Below are 20,777 nucleotides of genomic sequence, written 5' to 3'. Positions count from 1 at the left end.
ATCTTCAGCGATTTAACGGTTCATACACAACAGCAGTGTGTGTAATGTGATTTTGAACTTTGACCTCTTCATGGTTGCTTGTATTCGGGGTGTGTGAAGCTTGGTGATACTCTCCAGTTCTCTTTAATTGAAAGCTGCTGCAGATGAAAGAAAAGACGACTTTCATCTTCTTCCATTCGATGTTTTCGATTGGCAGGATTTAACTTAAGTATACATCTGATGAACATGCTGGAAACTTGTTCTATCATCACTCTGATGGACGATCACCTCAAAGACATCACATCCAAACGCTCGGTCTACGATGATGAATGGGTCACACACCCTTTTGTGAACCTGATGCCCTTTGTACAGAGTAACAGAGAAGCTCTCCTGACGTCATTCTTCTTGTGCCCCCGATATTCAGATGTGGCGTTATGACCTGACGTGAGGCCAGAGGCGCCGTGTGCCCGTCCTAAAGCTGGCTGATGCTATGCAGAGCCATGTTCTGGATGTATAAAAATGGCGAGTGTGTGAGCCAGCCGAGCGACGCCGAGGCCGGCGTGCTGTGACACGCTGTCATTAAAACACCCCGCTGAGCCAACCTCTGTCTCCCAGCATGCAATTGTAAATGAGTAGCTCTCAGCCGTGTATTTACAGCAACTGGCTTTTTCTACTCGCTGACAGCACCGAAAACATGGTCAGAAAAAATACAAAACACGTATGCTCGTGCAGCGGAGCAGAGGAGAGAAAGGAAGAGCGCTGTGGTGTCAGTGATCTCTAATTAAATTTCTGAGGAGGAGAGGCTGGGCTTGTGGCTGACAGAGGAATGCGTGCATGGTGTTTGCATTGTGTCCGCCACAGGCCACTGTACCACCGGAGGCTCTGTATATCTCTCCGACTCTTCTCCCTGTCACATTATGGTTATGAAGCTATCCGCAGCCTGCTCCCACTTCTGACCCATGCGGTAAAAGCCCTCCATTATGTTTTTAAGCCTATGCTTTTGTTCCAGAGGCTATTTATGGGGCCAGACCTGACCCCTCTGACTCGACTACATTCCACTAACTGCCCGAAATTGTTCGGCTTGTTTTGCATCAAATTCAAGAAATTGAAATGGCAGAGAAATTACTGTTTTCAGCATGGGGTCTGGAGAGGACACGCTGCCATGGGAAAAAAGGTTGTTTTATTGTGAAGAGGTGGCAGAACTACATATAAAAGGATGCTTTGTAACTCCGGATCAGATCTATTATCACTCGTGTGGTTTCACAGGAGATGCTGAAGGTCTTGCTTAATTCTACCTCAGGCAGCACAAAGGGAAGGAGAGCGAAACGCTCCCTCCATGTGTTTCTGATAAATGGCAGCCATAATTTTAATTTGGCCCAGACTGACTCAAAATTACAAAATTACTCTCTTGGCAGGGACAGTTTCTAGAGTGAACTTCTCTCTAATTTCCCTCCTGCCAGAGGATATCTGGTTTTTCAGCCCGGTGTTTTATCTTCCCTCCTCGTTTCTTTCATCAGGTACGGACCTGTGCTTTAATTCAATCTCTCCGGCTGCAGAGCACTCTGGAAATTATTTATTTCTTCAGGGGATACGGGGGCAATGTGTGCTTGATTCTTGATGGAGAGGAAATAGGCTACCAATCCGTTATGGTTTAGTAATGCGTCTACAGTCTCGGTTGGGCTTTCAGCTCTTGAGGCGATGCCAACAGGAGGGCAGGCAGGAGCGCCTAGTTAAAATCTCCCTGTGCTGGTACTGAGATTCAAGATTAGCTCAAAATAAGCAGACTGTGAGTCAGAGGGAAGAACGTGCACACAAGTCAGAGTAGCATTTGACCTGGAGGAAGCATAAAAGTCTGAAGAAGTTACTATTGTGTTCTTTGAAAATGTATTTCTGCATCTAAACTATTTCCTTTGTCCTGACAGATGGGGACAACCCTCAGAGGACACAGAGCGGCCCCGAGGAGCTCAACAAGCCCATGTACCAGAGCGTGATCAAGAAGGAGGGCTCCTCCATGGTGGGCATGGCCATGGGGATGGGGATGGGCATGGGAATGGGGATGGGGATGGGGATGGGAATGGGCATGGGAATGGGGATGGGCGCAGGGCTGCGCTCAGCTGCAGAGGCCGCCTCACTGGCCGAGGACTACGTGTCTCCGCCCAAATACAAGAGCAGCCTGCTGCACCGCTACCTGAACGACTCTCTGCGCCACGTCATGGTTGCCAACGCCGTCATGGACGCTCGCAAGAGGAACCACTCCGGCTCCTTCAGCTCCAACGAGTACGACGACGAGCTCCTCTCGCCGTCCTCCTCCGAGGCCGAGGCGAACTTTGTTTATCGGGCTGGTAAGGAGCCACATTTCTTACATTCTTTCCTTTCAAGAGTCTCCCTCGCACACACGACATCCTTCACTTTTGTTCTTTTTTTGTCCCCTCCATCTGCACATTTTGTTTTAATTCCTGCAGCTGGTCCATTATTTCAAACTGTCTGCCTCGCTGCCCGTCCTCCTGCCTCTCTCTGTACTACTCTGCTCTTCCACCTCCCTACAATCGTTTAATATTGTATAAAATATATCTGATGTTGCAGACTGTGAACCTTTTAGTTACTGATATGCCAGAGCAGTGAAAAAAGGAGACAATGTTTTATAAGACATGAGCAAGGCCCAGTATGTTCACAACACACTTACACACATTCACCTTTCCACTGTAGAGGAGCCCAGATACTGTCACTGCACACACACACACACACACACATTGGCTCTCTCTCACCCACTCCGAGCAGCCGAGCAGAGGAGGAATTCCCCCCAGCCAGCTCCTCTGACCGGGCTTTAGCCGGCCAGACACAACAAGGCCATGTGGAACATGCTCACTTTCAGGCTACTGTTTGGCATGCCTTTGATCCTGCCATGAGGTCCTGCAGAGCGAGCAGGGGCGAGGAGAGCCGGCTGCGTGTTTGTGTGCCTGCAGACTGTGCGTGTGACATGTAAAAGCACACACTTCTGTTTTTAGACTGAGTAAATATCACCTTTAAAGGAAAGTAGAAGCAAAAACAGGCATGTAAAAGAAAGACTCTTGATGTGGGTCAGTGGTTCACATTATTACTGTGATGTTCTCCTGGTCAGTGGAGCTGGAGGTGTTTCTGCCTTCAGAGTCATTTTCTGTTATTAATCTGTGGACTGAAGAAAAACACATTCCACAGTGAGATATCTCCAGATGAAGCTACTGTTTTATTGTTCCTTTGCACAAAATGTTCTGTTTCTGATTTTGACACGTTTCAGTGGAAGATAATCCTGAAAAAAGGAGGGTTCAACGAGTTTATTACTTTATTACTTTGTATTTCTCTCATATTTTTTGTGCAGCAAACTTACAACAAACTTTTGAAAGCACTGACGAGTCATTTAACATAAAGTAGTGCAGTTATACAGCAAATAGAGACTTACTATTATTAGAATCACTTATCATTTGTCATCATTTCTGTAGATATGTTTCATTAATCTCACATTAATTCACTCAGAGTTTGTAGTTTTAAGTTTTCTAAACTTATAACCATGAGTTTAAGTTTCAAAAGAAGCATCATCAGTACATAAGTAGACTTCCCAGCATGCATTGTTAGAGACACCTTTTTTTGTAGTTTGAAAACTACTTTGTAGTTTTTGTAAAAGAGCAGCTTCATATGTCGTCTTCGTTTGACATTTTAATGACTCGTGTGCAGCATTCGAGCCAAATATTAAAGTGTAGTTCAGCAAATTTACATTTTCAACACAGCTCAGATTTTATTTTTAATTAACACTGCCGTTCTCTTTACTGTGAAATTAGTGTCAGGCCCTCACAAATCACTAAACTCTGCATGCTGTAAAGTCTTTCACAACCCGTCCGAGCTGTGAACAATCACGGTCAGACCCGTCCAAGTTCTTCCTCGGCTCAGAACACTGCATCTTTTGTTCGGACTGACTTCATAAGCAATAGTTGTGTTTTCACTTTCTGCTCGGCACGACAGGACCCTGAGGGCCGGATTTAAAGGTGTAGGTGATTGAGTGACAGAGAATGGGGGGCTTTGTGTGGTGAAGAGCAGATTTTATTGTGTTTCATTCAAAGCTGCGCTTGTGGACGAATGTGTTTCATATTATGCGAGCTTGAAGGAGGGAGGGGGCATGTGTGGGGTTAGTATAAAATGCATCAGAGGGCTGTGACGGTTACAGTCCTCCTGATCGAAGGAGTTGAAACCCTGTGACCTGAACGAACATCAGGCTTTCCACGTTGAAGCACCTGCTGGGGCTCACAGATGGAGAAATAAAAGAGAGAGATGGATAGACCAAGTGAGACTTATAACTCCCTCTCTACCAGACTTTAATAAGACAAATCCCCCAAAACGGATTAATTCACCTGGCTGGCCTGCTGTTTTTAATAGAGAGTAACTATTTTATCTCTATGGTTAATATAACTTCTTGGCGCTGACGTCTCCCTCTTGGATTTCTTGGGGCCCTGGCACCTTTACAGAAGTGTTACTCTGTTACATGCAAGAGGAGCTTTTGAATCCACACACGGAAAGTTCTCCGAGGCCGTGTTGACTCATGGGATCGAACACCTGCCGGGGCGCTCCGATCCGATCGCCCAGTTGAACAAATGAAACAAAGAAAAGTCGAGAAAATGAAATTTTAATTCCACATCTGATCTCGCCGCCGCAGACAGAGCGAAAGAAAGAGGGAGAAACAATGTGAGGCTCAGGTTTGCATCATTTCCTCTGTCGTTTTTCATCCAGCGGCAGCACATTCCAAATATTTTCATAGTGAACGCATTCCTCTCTTACAAATAGTTTTATTGTGTTTTTGTAATAACAGAAAAATCTTACCCCAAGTAGCAGATTTCCCATAAATCTGACTTGTATCTGTTATAAAGAGGGAAAAAGAGAATAAATCGGCTTTAAGCTCGGAGAATGTTCCCCTGCTTCCTCTCTGACAGTGACAAAATGTCTGACATTTTCAGGCAGAAGGGAGGAAAAGAAAGAAAGAGCACGAACGGTGTCTTTTGGAACATTCTTTTTCCGAATTCCTGCCTGTTCGACATTTCTGATTGGTCAAAGCAAAAGTGGCGTGCCTGGCAACCATCATCCCATTGGCTAAAAGTACATTAATGGGCCAGTTGGCCGCTGAGGCCGCAGCCTGAGCCCACAGTGTTATCTGTGACTACAGAGGGCAGTCAGACGTGGCAGGAGATGGAGAGTGTAGATTTACCCCAGTGGAAAACTACTTCTGCTGGCTTGAAAGGACTCACACACTCGTGCACACACACACACACACACACACACACACACACAGTCGAGCACCATTCAAATGCACACACACATCCAGTACAAACACCCACACGCACACACACCTACAGTTCAAAGCCTGTGGGGAATTTCATTGAACACAAGGAGCAGTAGAATTCCATCACACATGCCAGGGGTTTCATGCCAAATTACCCTTTAATGGGATATTAAATGGCAGGAATCTGGCTCAATGTTTTTCTTCTTGCTCCGTACCAGATTTAGTCCCGTCCGATATCATATAGATCATTATACGCTAAATAACTCGCAACGTTTCTGCGGACGGAGACTGAGAGATCTCGGTCAGACGTTTTACACGAGGTTGACAGTGGTACACTTTCTCAGGTTCTCTCCTTTATGCACTCTGGTTACAGCTGGCTGCAGTAGCCTGATGGTGAAAGTAGAAAGCTTGCCAAAGATCCTACTGATGTGGAAAAGCACTGATGGCTGAAAGCAACTCAGTGGCCACCAGCAAGTTTCCTATTATAAGATTTGGATGTGCTTTTTTTTTGGAATTTTCGGTTTGTTTTGATTTTGGCGCCCCCTGTGGACAAAGCCGTACCCATGGAAAATGTAAACAAAGGCAGCGTGCAGTTAATCGCTTCGTCAGGCACCTACCCCCCGCCAGCGGTTTCAGGCAGTAAGAATAACTATTTTGCTTTTGTAGGTCGTGTAGAGTAATCCAAAATAATTTCACTCTGTTTCATAAACAGCGAAAAACTCCTCATATTTTTTGGTGAACAAGACAATCGCAATTTGATACTTCTTCTTTTAAAAGGGGAAATGCAACTGTGCAGACCATTATCACCAACATTTGACCTTGATTGCCACCTACCAAAATATCTATAAGCTTCTTTGCTCACTGTGTGCCCGCTGTTCCATACCAACGTGTGCTACCCTTAAGCTATGTAGCCAAGATGGTGTCCATTGAGGTTAAGAGGTGTCAAGATTTCCAAACTCAAATTTATAACCACTTTAAAAACACCTTCCTGGTGCTCACAGTATGCTGCAGTTTGCCTTAATGAATTCACTTGTGAACACAAAATAAAGAATCCATGTGGTAGAGCTTGAATTGAGACAGTGATTGACAACAATGCTAAAACAATGCTAAAACACTAGCATGCAGACATTAAATCTTTTATGTTAAAATCCTTAGTTAAGTGCATTATCATGTGATGTTTGCTATTTAGCAGTGAACACAAAGAACAGATAGTTTTGCTGGTATTCGGTCATAATATTTTACAATCTTTCATCCCATGGTGCAACTTCATTAAAAGTCAGAGAAACACCAAAACTATAACAATTTATCCTTAGGGTGACAAAAATGGATGGACCAAATTTCACTCCAATCCATCCTATAGATGTTGAGTAGTTGTACTGTAAAATGTTAAGGTCACCATCGCTAACTAGATGAAAGTGCACCAAATTCATAAGGACTCATCCCTAAAGGGAGCAGTGGTATGTCTCATGGCTAAAAATGACTTGTTTATTGTATTCCACCCATGTCTGTGTTAAAAAACATCAAGAACACCTTTATTTTCCAGCATTAAAGTGGCTTATTTCTCAGTCAGTTGCTGTTCAACACGTATTTTTCTTAGAAATACAGTCAATGAAAACAGAAGCGTTTGACGGCAGTCACCGAGGGCTTTTCAGATTAGTTTAGAGCGAGTGCCAGACAGTTTTAGAATCCTGGAGGGTTCAGTGGCCCTTAAGGAGGTCTGGATTCGTCCAGGTGAAAGGAAGAAAAGTTACCTTAATGTGGAAATAAAATAATGTTTGGATTTCTTGTCCAGTGGTAGAAAGGTTGAAAGATCGGATGTGATAAAAAAATTATTTCTATCATGTCTGTTTTCATATTTCTGCCTAACAAGATTCACTTAACTGGATTTCCTTTACCATTAATGTGTCTCTTGTTTGCTCTCCAAAGAAAAGCCCAACTGTGATGATTTATACGGCAGCGTTGTTAAGGGATGGAAGCTGTCGTGTCTGATTTAAGATGTCACTTTCGCTGACTGATGAGCCGCTGTGTAATTTAATGTAAACCGCAGAGCAATGGGGAAGACAATGCTTGACACGAGGCCGCTTGGTGACAATGAGCCACTCCCCGGACAGTGATAAATGAGGACTCATCATGTGAGGAATCCAGAGATGTGGATAGACTGGCTACGATCTGCTCTTTCCACAGTTTCATAGGACGGGGAAAGGGAAGACAGAGAAAGGGAGGAGGGGGTTATGGATGTTGATCCAAGACTGCATTTTGCCAAAACTCACTTGGTTCAGGTTGGACTTCAGGAATCAGGGACAAAAAGAGGAGAGGGAGGCACTTGTTCCATCCAGATCTTGGTTTGAGTTTCTCCAGCAGTGGCCTGTTGGGAGAAGAAAGGCAGCATGGTGGCCATGACTAAGAGACAGAGATTGTGGTTGGAAGAAATGAGACGAGTGTGCGTTCTTGTATTTCCTCTCACAAAGATAGGGAGAAAAGGGAAATCCGCCAGACTGAGGTCAGTGGACTAAACCTCACTTTATTACAGAGCTGTTTTAGGAATAGGACTTGAATTTAGGGATTTTGGTAAAATAACAATTAAACTAAGCCTCGGATTAAAGTTCACATGCATTCTTTTCATATTTTTGCACCTGCTTTAAACAGTGTCTGTCCATGTAGAGTTTTTCTTTGAATATCCCCCATCTGAACCTTCTTCCAGTGTTTGAGAGATGATGAAAGTTTTATTTGTGCTCCTCGGAGCATTTTAAAATTTCATTTCTTTCATAATTTAACAGCGATGTGTCTTTCCAAAAACAGCTGGATTATTAAGAGTCCTCTCGGCCAACTTTTTCCTCTGGTGGAAGACTGTATTCGAACACAAAGCTACAAACTAACTGAACAACTTTGATGTGGTCCAACTCAAAATGGGGCTGTCCTAAAGCTTATAGTTTAGATTCGCTAATGATTAAAGCATTAAAGCTTGTTCATTATTGCTCACTTGATCAGAACCTCTGCAAGTGATGTAGAGTGGCACCTATATCGTCATATTTTGAAGCGTAGGGCCGCTGACAAAGCTGCTGTATTTGACGAGTTGAAAGTGGGAATGTGTTGGCTTACTTATATAAAGGCCCGACATGACATGACATTCTCTTAAGTCATTTTTACGCTCTGTCTTTACAATGTGGAGGCTCCAGTGATGAGTCTGAGAGGCTGTGAAGTGTCCTTCAGGGCGTGGCTGCTCCGACGGTGGGAACGACAGGGAGTTGGCAGAGATGAGGTATAAACCTGGCACTGATCTGTGGTGCAGCTTCATGTGAATGGAAAGGTGGATAAAAAGACAGAGAGAGAGAGACATGAGAGAGAGAGAGAGACAGAAAATAATTAAAGTGATGGTGAGTCTCTGTCAGTGGAGGCTGGGATATTGGCTTCTGACCACTAAACAGAGTCTGGGTGAGAGGCAAACAGAGGAGACAGCAGCAGACTGAGACAGAGTTCATCCTGCGGGGACGTGTTAACAGACCAACATCAGCACGACTCTGTTTATACACAACACAACTCCCTAACATAGAAGTGGAAGGAATAATGGGCTCTCTCAATATGATGGTTTTTAAATCCACAGCACGGCAGGGCTCACACACGCACACACACACAATCAGGTCCTCAGACTCACAGTCAGGGAAACCGAGCCGCGCTGCCTCGGCCCGTATAAAACACAAATTGTTTCCATTTTAAAAAACCGAGCTGTGTCTAGAACAATAGGCTGCCATTGTGCGTTCCCACGGGACAGAGGAGAGCAGAGGGAGGTTTAATGAGAGAGCAGAGGTGTGACCCAGCGAGGACACAGAACACACACACACACACACACACACACAGAAATCCCCAAAGAGTGTGAGCGGGCAGTTCAACCAACCACTGTGAAGAATTGCAACATAATGATGCAGTGAGAGCAGCGCTAACATGTCATTTGGCATCCAGATCCCCAAAAGAGGATATTTCAGGCACATGAAAACAGTTAAAAATCGGAATAATGTTTACTCGCGGTTTCTGCTTTTTTCTCTCTTCTAATGTGAGTGTGTTTCGGGCACCGCAAACAGCAGCGGTTGTTCCCAGAGGATGATACTCAGAAACCTGTGATGTAATGGTCCGACTTGGGAAAATCACCCATGACGTGTTTCCATTTTTTTTTTTACCTGTCGTGTCAAAGCGTCGATAACAGGCTTGTCTGTTCATTGTTTATCAAGCAGCTTGTCCCTGTTGTCACGAAGTCAGCATCTCATGTGCAAGTGCTCTCGAGGTTTCCCCCAGAAAAGTTGTAAGGAAGTTGTTTTGAAATCTCAACAACTTTAGCAGACTCTTATGAAGAATCAAAGCATGTAAACTCTTTAAATGCTGTTGAAGTGAAAAAGTACAGGCTCATTTGTACAGGCTTAAAATGCTGGGCACATTATAACAAAATCAGCATACATTGATTGAACGTTTTTGCGCTCTATACCAGACTTGAATTCAAATCCTGACTGAGTCTTGTGCTAAATACCAAATGGATCACTGTAAACTCTCAGTTTACCATTCGATCTACGTTAAAATCCTCACCCGTGGTCATGAGCTTTGGGTAGTGAACAAAACAATGAGATTGCGTGTACAAGCGGCTGAAATGAGTTTCCTCTGCAGGGTGTCTGGGCTCAGCCTTAGAGAGAGGGTAAGGAGCTCGGACATCCGGAGGGAGCTCGGAGTAGAGCCGCTACTCCTTCGCATCGAAAGGAGCCGGTTGAGGTGGTTCCTGTGGAGGTTTGCGGGGCACGTAGAGCTCACAGGGGGGATTATATATCTCACCTGGCCTGGGAACGCCTTGGGGTCCCGCGGGAGGAGCTGGAAAATGTTGCTAGGGAGAGGGACGTCTTGGCTAACTTGCTTAGCCTGCTGCCACCGTGATCCGACCTCGGATTAGTGGAGGAAAATGGATGGATGTGATAGACGGATCACTGTAAAGCCAGAGGAAAAATCAACACATTCATGCCATTAGATTACAATGTAATTGTTTTATGGAGTCAAAAAAGACCGAGTAGGTTGGTGAGAGAACATGAAGAGAAGAAAGAACATGAGCTTCTAAAGCGTAATTGAAATGGGGCTCATTTTGTAGCATTTACATACGCTAGCTGCGCTTCTGCTGCTTCGTCGACCCAAGGCTGGGCTAACGTTGCTCATTCTGTCGAGCTGCAAATGATAGTAATCTCTTCCTCATCGCCTTTACCTCCTGTAGTGGGCCGTCTGAACTACTGTTAAGGGTTAGGGGTCATGAGTAGTGACGCGGTGAGTCAAAATCGCAGGGAAATCTGCGCCAAATATTCATAAATTAAAATATAAATATTTGGCACTAGCCTATCGATGATTGTGTTGCACAAGTCAGGACGACGATACATTTTTGGCTTCTGCCATATATATGTGACCGACTGTTTGGCTAGGTAGCTATGGTTGCTAGCATTAGCTTGTGGAAGTTTGTGGGCACCAAGTGTTAAACATCTGTCTACACCAATGACGGTTAAGAACACTTATCTTTTGACCTGCTGTTCTCCTAAAGTGTTTCTTAAAAGTGTATTACATGTAATGGAGCAGTTTTAAAAACATATTAAATTGATAAAACAAACCCAGAGAGTTCAGGCCCGGCGGATGTTCAACTGAGGGAAACCCTGGCTCTGATGCTCCGATGATATCACTCTCCTCTTTTAAATCTGGTGTGATGATCATTCCCCCTGCGATCATCTGTTGTCACGCCAAATCCCAATTCGTGATCTTTTTTAGTTTGTCCGTGACACCCTGGCAGTCACACCCACACGCACACACGCTGAAAAGACACGCTCGCCATGACAACATATTTACTTCTCCGTCGAGACGATCTTCCCATTTTGGCTGATTTACTGGGGCCCTGATTACACTGTGTTTACTGGCACTCGTAAACACAATGACAACCTGGCAGCACTTAAGCATCTTGAAACACTATTATTATTTCCCCATCTAGCAAGAAGACACAAAGCGAGGTCCTCGCTGCTGGATGTTAGTTATCTGCCCCGACCGCAGCCACACCACTGTGTCATCTGCCGGGCAGACATGGAAAAGATCAACACAGGAAGACGTGCCGAGGATGGGGGAGTCGTTTTGGGCAGCAGATCGGTATCTGTCTGGCTCTGTCACTGTGTGTATGTTCTATTCAATAGTGGAAGGGCTAATTGTTCAATATTTTCTTAAGTGATGAAAGTGTTGTCAAGACAAACGGAGAAGGCATTAAATTCTCAGCGTGTATGATGTCTTTGGCTAACTGAGTGGAACTGACAGTTTGGTTCGTTGGAGTGTCAGACTCAGACTTATTCACCACCCGTGGAGACAGAAAGAGAGGCAGAAAAATGGCTGGGAGGGGTAATATAAAAGAAGCGTTGGCAGACAGAAAGGCAGTGGAGTGCCAAGTCATCTCTAACTTCATTTACAGACTCTTCCTGACATTATAAAAAGCACAGATCATTAAAGTAATACAGAAAAAAAGAAAGATCTGGAAGCCTCAAAGCATGAGTGATGGCTCTTTGTCGCACCTCCTGCTCCAGACTGCGGCTTGGTTTGGTGTCAAATTAAAGATAGCATCAGTAGACATCGCCTGAAGGCTTCCTCGTCTGCTCTTTGGTCGGAACTAAACAAGCTTGGCTAAAAGTACACGGTCCATGAAGTCACGTCTTCACAAATTAGACTGTGACTTTACATCCGGTGAGCTCTGTGAGGCTGTAAGTGGAGCGGATAGCAGAACAAATAAGGCATTATGTTCCGAGCATAATATTTGGTTTGGTTGTTCTCCAATATTGATCAAATGTTCCTGATTAGCCCTTTTTAAAATCCAAAATAGCGCTTTATTTCAAGATGGCGTCTAAAAAGAGAGTTTGGCCAATTTAAATGATCTTGAAATAACTTTGTCTTCTTAAAACATGCTAGAATTTATTTCTTTTACTAGTTTAACACTGGTTTAATGTTTGCAGTAATGTAACATGACCTTTAGTTACGGACCAGTAACAGAAAGTCAGTAGTTTCATGTTCAGTTGTAGCTGAAGATCAGATCAACACAGTTACACTGCAGTTTTATTTTGACATCTTTCCAATAAAGTCATAACGGTGTATTTTCATTTACTGTTTTGTTACGGATATAATCTTACATACAGTCATTATAGCAGCTAAACTAGCCAAAAATATTGAAGCGTGGTTTAAAACGTACAAATAAAACCAAGATTATAGAATCTGGCAAATGTACAATTTGGCGGCCATCTTGAATTCTTAAATGACCAGTTTGTCAGGTCAGATCATAAACCCTGCGTGGTTCCCTCCGGGTACTCCGGCTTCCTCCCACAGTCCAAAGACATGCTCGTTCGGTTCATTGATGACTCTAAATTGCTCATGTGAGCGTGAAAGGTTGGCTCTATGTGTCTCTGTGATTGACAGGCGACCTGTCGAGGGTGTAGCCTGCCTCTTGCCCAATGACAGCTGGGATTGGCTCCAGCCCCCCGACCCTGAGCAGTTCAATTTCCGCTTCCTGATCAATATGTAAAGTGTTGTTGAACAAAACTTCTCTTGTCGGCGTGTAAATGTGTGTGAAATAGTTGGATTAGATCCTGATGGGCAGGTTGCCTCCATCTTTGTGTATGAAAGGTTGAATGTTGCAGTCGAGTAAAGCTCTCTGAATGGTCTGCAGACGAGAGAGGAGTGCACATTTGCTGGAGATTAAGCTCAGCTGCATTTTCAGTCCACTGAAGAGGTCTGACTCACCTGGTGACAGTAAGTCCTGACTCTTTTTTACCGTCCGTCTGACAAATCAAAGTATCCGTGTGATGATCTGTTCTCATCCTGACCTGAACTTGCACAGGTCAGCAGGAACAGATTGTCGAGTCTGCAACAACACTCTGCTTCTCATTGGGGGCTTATGAGGAAATCAGCTTAGCTCATTTCCTTACTTAACAATCGAGTTTGAATTTGTGTGTGTGTGTGTGTGTGTGTGTGTGTGTGTGTGTGTGTGTGTGTGTGTCAGTGTTGTAATAATCTTATTCTGGTCAAAGTTAAAGCACTTCACCTCCTGCCAAGTGACGTGTTGTTCGAAACCACTTTCTAAATCCGCCTTTAACAACGTTTTCTTGTTAATCGTACGGATTTAGAAATTGTTACAACATAATTTACAGTCATTCAAACTACTTTTGGAACCAACACGGAGCTGACAGGTGGTTGTAACTCAAGGCACACTCTCTGGCCTGTACCGCAGCTTACAACCACGTCCTGGTCTTCATCAGCAGATGAAGTCAGCTCTATCTTCTTCACATGACCTAAGAACTGAACTTTTTTCTATCTTTAGATCATGAAAGCTCTACAGCTCTGGGAACAAAGTTACAAAGTGGACGTGGTTTATGAGAATCTTTTCTCATTCACACTTTCAAAGGTTTTTTTTCCCCTGCTGTCTTTCTTCCAGCAGAGATTCGTTTAGATGTGGAAATGTAATAAACAACTTGTGATTGGTACCTGCTTGTCAAGAAATAATAGCCAAGACATAATTCCACTATATTACTTCTTGAAACCAACAAAGTTAAATTTGAACATGCCTGTTAGTTAACACACTAAAAAGTGTTTATTAATAAGCAATATTCCTGCTGGTAGTTTGGAGGGGATCAGGCTAGCTGTTTCTCAATGCTGCCAGTCTTAACGCTAGGCTAAGCTAAGCTAATTGGCTCCTGCACATAATTATGCCGCAGACATGACTGTGGTTCCAACCTTCCTGTTTAACCCCCCAAAAAGAAAGCAAATAAGCATATTTCCCAAAAATGTCGAACTATTCCTTTAAATTCCCGTCCCTCCTTTTATCTGTTCTGTTGTTGTAACCACTTAACTCAATTGTTTTTATAGTTATGGAAACATTGTAAAGCCTCTGATGTTTTTGGCAGCATGAGATTGTCGGTGATGTAAGAACTGACACTTATTCTAAGTCACTCGTGGTTGAGACCACCAACTAAAAAGCCTGAATGTCTATGTGTGTGTGTGTTTGTGTTTATTTGTCTGCCTAATTCAGCCCAGCCCTCAGTTTGTGCAACAGAGCCTGCCTTGTTTATTGTTGTATGTTGCTAACAACAGCAGCAGATGGTAATGATGATAGTCGACCGCTCTCCTCCGCACTCGTCTTAACAGGTGTAACCTCACTCCCTCTCTAATTTGTCGGCCCCCGCTTGTTTTCTCTCATTTTCACCGCGTTGTGTTAAAGCTACTCAGGATTTTTTCTGTCTTTTACCCTCTTTTTGCTCTCCCTCTATTACCCCGCGGTGATGTTAAGTGAGCTAGTATTTTTGGACTTCCAGCGTGCCGCCAGAAACCATCCGACTCTTTAGCTTTCCCCCGTGGCGGTCTGTGAAACCCCACTGTCAGTGGAGCCCAAAGGCAACAGAAAAGTGGGACTGAGCGTTCGGTAGCAAAGGAAAAAAAGTGGAAAAAAGAAAGAGAAAATAATAAAAGGTCCTGCGTGATTTATTGCAGTTTTATTGAGTCTTTGGCTCTGCTCTTGTTTTAAAAAATCTGAGTTTTAGATGTTTTAGGCACAGAGCTTTGGAAATAGAGTTTTTGTATGCAGTGGTGCATTTCCAGATCATGGGGTCCGGCGTTCCCGAGGGCAGGGACCGCTGCCTGATCCAGGGTGGGGGATCCTTGGGATCAGGGTGGCCCTCTGCATGTCCACCTCCTCCACCTGCTGTAAACCTCGGAAAACACTGTTTTGTATGTTCTAAACGGAGCATCTGGACAGTGACTGCCTCACACATACTGGAAACACTTAAGGCTGTGGATGGAAAGACTCGCACACACTGCACTTCACAGCCCACAGAAAGTCCACAACACACAAAGAGACACTTTCTTCTGTTGTTGTTGATGTGGCTGGCATTGACCTTCGTGCTGCTGCCACCAACTGATCTATACGCCTAACACCGCAGCAGTAAAAACTGACCTAATATATTTTTGGGGGACATAAAAAACACTGGAAACAGAGTAATTGTCCTGTAATTACAGAGCTGTGATTATGGAGAATGGTGCATATTTTTAATCAGGAACAATCTGCCTCTGAGCACGGGCAACAATCGAGAGAGTAGATGGAGCGAGTGCAGAGAAGATGTTTGAAAAACTGGCTGGAAAATACAGAAAAAAAGAAAGTAGGAGATGGTTTGAAAATATGGAAGAAGAGGAAGCTAGGAGTCACCTTTTATTAAAACATAGAAGGGAAATATTTGTACTTGGATCAGGAGGTGTAAGAGCAAATTGCTGCAGACAGCGGTGGACAAGTGGAGGACAGAGGCTCTGGGACCTGAGGAATATCAATAAAGGGAAAAGGCCTCGCTGATAAATCAAGATAAAGGCTGAGGGAAAGATAGGACGGCAGGGAGTTGTGGTCGGACGAGAACGTGAGGATTCAGTTGCAGCGCTTTGACGCACTAAAACCTAAGATCTCATTCTGTGGTTTGTACTTCTGGGTTATCATGTCCTCATCTCCCTCTCACACGTGCACACACATTCCTCTCTCCTTCTGTCAAGAACTATCAACAGAAGAAAATTGCGGCGAGGGAAGTCTATCTCTCTCTGTGGAATATACCTATTACAGAACGAGCAGGAAATTTCATAATCAGGCACATATTAGCCTGAGGCCTTGCAAACTCGGCACCGTCGGCACGGGTCAGACTAAAAGGGAACATTTTTGGAAAACAAGGGAGGAACAAAGCAATACGTTTGGGATAATTAGGCGCTTATTGCAGCTTGAACACTGGATCGAGATCTTTGGAAAGTCTATGGAGGGCTTAGGCGAGGTTAGAGGTGACAAAGCAGAACGGTACAAACCTCGTATGTGCTTTCTCCAACACCCGGAGGAGTTTGGCTCTCCGTCTCTGCGGCTGTCTGAGATGATGCTAAACCCCAAACACAATGTCCTTGTGCAACCTTTTCCAGTCCCTTCTAACAATCATGGGAATGAAATTCAAGTGAAAATGACGGGTGCAGATTTTCATTAGCAGCAGGGAACTGTCAGAAACGCCCGTCGACGGTTGTGTTGCGGTGTTGGTGGCGCAGTGAAGGGGCTCGTTAAAACGGCAGCTCAGGTTTTCACATTTGCTTTACTGGAATATGTGGTGTGGGGAGGTGTGCAAGGGACTCGCTGTTCCTGGGTGATGTGTTTGTGGTAGGACATCTGCAAGGTTGAAGAAACAAAGTCAGTGCAAGAGAGCAGGAAGAGAGGCCATTGTTGAGCAATGGGCCTAAGAGACAAACTCTTTGGTACGTTTGAACGGGCTCGTGAACAGATGGACAACAAATGTGGCCGTTTATAGGGGTGTAGAGGGTCAGAGATACCTGACAATTCCACTTAAATATGATAAAAGGTATGGACTTCCCAATGCATCATGTGTCATAAGGACTGATGGGGTGGAAACATTAGGGTCCGTTGAGTGCCCTTTTTTTTCTTGAGCCCCTGCCCCTTTAAATGTCTGTTCACATCCCTGCAACTACACAGAAATATCATGAAATTTTTCCGTCTTTTGAAGATCCTTAAGTCGGCCAGTCATCTATACCTGAACTTCTTAAGAGCTCACCGGGCCTTAGCTGTTTGTTTGGTTGACTTAAAGAGAGCGCCTGGAGGCTGCACAGCTAGAAAACCCAGACGCTCTGCTCTCCTTTAATGCCTCATGAATTGCCAAGCCTGTGTCATCATATTCACTGCCAGGCAAAGCCTACCTAGAGCTGACCCAGGACAGAAGACAGGTTCACCGACGTGCACATGGTCTCCCTCTGAAGTAAACACACAGTTTGCCTTGAAGAGAAGTTCGATTTCATTGTTTAATAGCTTTGCTATTCCACACTAATGTTTCACATATGAGATAGAGACTGCTCGCATATCAGGAGGGAAAGAAAGCGAGCAGACATCCATCTTCCTCTCACTGACTCACTTGCTGCTCTTTCATTCCCACTCAAATCTTCTACGCTCAGTCATTTTCAATCTGATTTCCTCAGACAAGTCAATTAGGTTGGCCTGGGCCCATTTGTTTTTCAAACTAAATATTACAGAGTGGAGTTTATGAGTCATAAGAAACATCATTCAGCTCGATCCTATTAGTCACCTTGTTTCTTGACGGCTTCTTGCAAAAACGTCCTTTTTGTCCAGCGTCTGAGTGAGGAGAGAAAACAGAGCAACACATGTTTGCACAGGACGCTGCGTACACATACAGCACAGACTAACACACACACATTTCCTGAGCCTGTATATTCAGTTATATTCCAATAAATCCTCATTAACCCGGAGAAATTAACCTTTCTTTCCCCCTCTCTTGTGCTTTCAGAAACCACAGAGCATGGATCAAGTAAATGTGACAAGTGAGTTCACTTTCTCTTACCGGATTACATCCTTTATTTCATTCATTACAAGCTGAACTTGACCTCTAACTTCCCTCGCTCTCTGTTTTGTTCTTTCCTCTGCATGTTTGCGTGTTCTGCTGATCATCAGCAGCAGCGGTGGCGTCGGAGCTGCGCAGAAGGAGAAGGTGAAGGGCAAAGACGAGACGTACTGGAGGGAGATCAACGCCGCCATGGCCTTGACCAACTTGGCGCAGGGGAAGGACAGCGCCTCCGGGACCACCAGCTGCATCATCCAGAAGTCCTCCCATATAGCAGAGATCAAGACTGTTAAAGTGCCGCTGGTGCAGAAATATTAGCCCCTGACGTCATCCTCACATCTCTCTCTATGCAAACCAGCAAACACTCACGTTCCAGCAAACTCAGCGGAGTCCAAAAAACTCCCCTGCTCGAGAGAATGAACTGTTTTTTTTATAAAGGAAGTCTGGAACAAAAAGAGAACACTCTTTATTTTTGGTGTCAAAAAAAAAAGTGCAAAAAGAGGCCTTGACCATCATTTTCTGTGCTGGCTTGATGTGCGACAGCCAAGCGTTGATGATGCAGTATTTCCTAAAACAAGACACTTTTCTAATGTTAACTTATTTTTCTGATTATTTTTTATTTCTTCTTTTTTATGCTACGAAATTTGTATTTTGCCAAAGTGCCTTTGTTATTTTTAGACGAAGAACTCACCGACTGTAGTCATTGCAAAGTTACAAATACTGATGTGCCTCGAGTTTAGAGCCGCAGTCTTGATTCAGGATTCATTTTGTGAATGAAAACTCCCCCTGACAAACAGCCTGTGCCTTAAGACTGAATGAGCTCACCATCCGAGGCACTGATGAGCTCAAAAAGCACACACAGAACACTCCCAGCAATATTTCCCTGAAGGCGTTGAGCTTGTTTTGACTGGAGTCTTTAAAACCGAACACTGTTTCGTCTCAGTCGGCCTCTCGTTGCTGGCAGGACAACAATGACTGTTGCGCACGTAGATAAGAAAGCAGCAGGCAATAAGCAGCCAGTGTTCTCCACCTTGTCCACATCTCGGCCTTGGAGTTCATCAAGCAGCGGAGGATTTCTTTCTTATCTTAGCAGCTGAAACGTGCACAGATGCTCAGCTGGACCCAGTGAAGTCACGTTCACCCACGTCTGCGTAGATCTGCATGCGTACTTTAAGGCTTCACGACAGTATCTGTTCTAACAGAAGAATGCCATGACCTAAAAGGGATGTTTTCGCTTTGCATTATCAGTGTTTTTTTTTTCTGTGGACATTTGTTGCCTTCTCACATGTTTGTGCTCAGAACAAGATAGTCCGGAGTGTACGAGAAAAAGCAAAGCCACCACCAGCTCCCCCCGCCCGCCCGTTTGATCGTCAGCCCTCTCAGCTGTTTAGCATTACATTCAAATTGCTGTTTACAAGAAGCCAGAGGACAGACTTAAGCGTTTGACTTTCTCCCCCTCTCGCGTCATTTTTTCTTTTTTGGTTTGTCTTCAAAAACACATTCCAGTATTATCTAGCAAGTGTTCAGAGTATTTGTTACTGTCAGTCTGTATATGTGTGGTCGTTTTGTTTTCAATCGCAACTTTTGTTCTTGGTTTCGCTTTTCTGTGCGGCATTAAGAGCTTCTTTTTGTCATCCAATGGAAAGTGCTCGTGTACGGTGCATATGTTTAAAGCGTTTGTAGCAAATGAAGCCAAGTTCACAAACTGGGGGGAAATCAAGTTGGACTTTTGGGAGAAACTGAAGTTGGCTCTTTGTGCTGACTTTTTAATGTTATGTATATCTTCAAGGTACTGTTTATGTGTGTCAAAATGTACACTCCTTCATCAAATGTGCAGTTTTTTTGTTTTTCCGACGACCCAGACTGTGCTTCTGGTCAAAGACTTTAAAAGAGCTGCACAAAGAGACTTTTTGACTGATTTCTATGTATTGAATGTGCAAACTGTTTGAAAAAAGCTGCACTTACAGTTCTTGGTTTTCAATCAGAAAACACAGCCTCCATTCAGAACCTATGGTTAAATGAAGAGAAGTAAAAGAAATGAAGGACAACTCTATATTATTCCTGTTAGCGTGCCTATGGATGTGTAATGAAATCAATCGCACTAGCCAATCCCCAGGCACTATTTGCTTATGCAGTGGGGGTTTTGGGCTCCCACATGTGTTTTTTATACACCTGATCCAGGCAGGGTAGCTGCAGGGTAGTGCCGGGCCGGCTGCCGTGTGTTTCTAATCGCACCTCTGAACCTCTGGACCACTCGCGACCCTCACACCTCACACGATACCCGCTCGCTGGGAAGAGAAGGAGCGAGGGAAGGAGGCTTCGACAGAGCAGCCTTTGTTGTTCCTACCTGCAGCCACTCCCCAACAACGACACTACGAGTACTAACAAAGAGGTTTCTACGGCCACACTCTGGTACTGTACATGCCTTACTCACAACCACGCTGACAAATGGAAAGCAATGGTATGTATTAAAGCCTATAAATTATTATTACAGACTTTGTAAAAACAAAGAAGTTTGTTTTTTTATTGTTAAGTTATATAAATTGAGATTTTTCTTTTTGTTTGTTTTGATAGAGACTGGATTTTCAATCCAATGACCAAATGCATATCTCCTTGTTGCTCTCATGTAAAGTTTCTTTTATAAAAACAGATGTTTCGTGGTCAAAGCAATGAATAAACCTCTGAATGAAATGAAACACATCACGTCTTATTTTTGGAGTTGAAAGAAGCTGTTACTCATCACTGACAAATATCACCTTATTAATTGCTAATGTGTTAGCGGAAATTGCATTTCTTATACATCCCCTCGATGCAGAGCAACATCTTTTTGGAGACGTTTTGGAAGGATTTTGTCCCTTCGCTAAGCCCCTCCCTTGAACGGCCAATGTCCAATCCTACATTAGCAACAGTAACTAGGCATGGGAGGCCTGTCAAGTCCGACAGCAGATTTCTTCAAAGTCTAGAGGGGGTTGTCATATTTTTAGCTTTTCCCTAAGAAAAAAATGGAGAGGAGAGATGTCGAACATGGATTATAAATTGTGGAAGACCGCACTCGCAGCTTAATCCATCAGATATCAACAAAAACTCCT

General features: G+C 44.0%; 1 protein-coding gene across 1 annotated transcript in view; it reads left to right on the top strand.

Annotated features, from left to right (window-relative positions):
* Positions 1–20,361, top strand: part of mkxa (mohawk homeobox a) — a 28,480-nt gene extending 8,119 nt beyond the window's left edge. The window contains exons 5-7 of the mRNA XM_069667471.1: positions 1,902–2,321; positions 17,635–17,668; positions 17,799–20,361. Of these exons, the coding sequence (XP_069523572.1) occupies positions 1,902–2,321; positions 17,635–17,668; positions 17,799–18,006 (662 nt within the window). The 3' untranslated portion in view covers positions 18,007–20,361. The remainder of the gene's footprint in view (positions 1–1,901; positions 2,322–17,634; positions 17,669–17,798) is intronic.
* Positions 20,362–20,777: the final 416 nt, after the last annotated feature.

Source organism: Semicossyphus pulcher, unplaced genomic scaffold (genome assembly GCF_022749685.1).
Source record: "Semicossyphus pulcher isolate SPU_LCO1_2020_fin unplaced genomic scaffold, fSemPul1.0.p SCAF_18, whole genome shotgun sequence".
Lineage (NCBI taxonomy): Eukaryota > Metazoa > Chordata > Actinopteri > Labriformes > Labridae > Semicossyphus > Semicossyphus pulcher.
The sequence above is the reverse complement of the archived record's forward strand: the minus strand, read 5'-3'. Positions and strand labels throughout refer to the sequence as shown.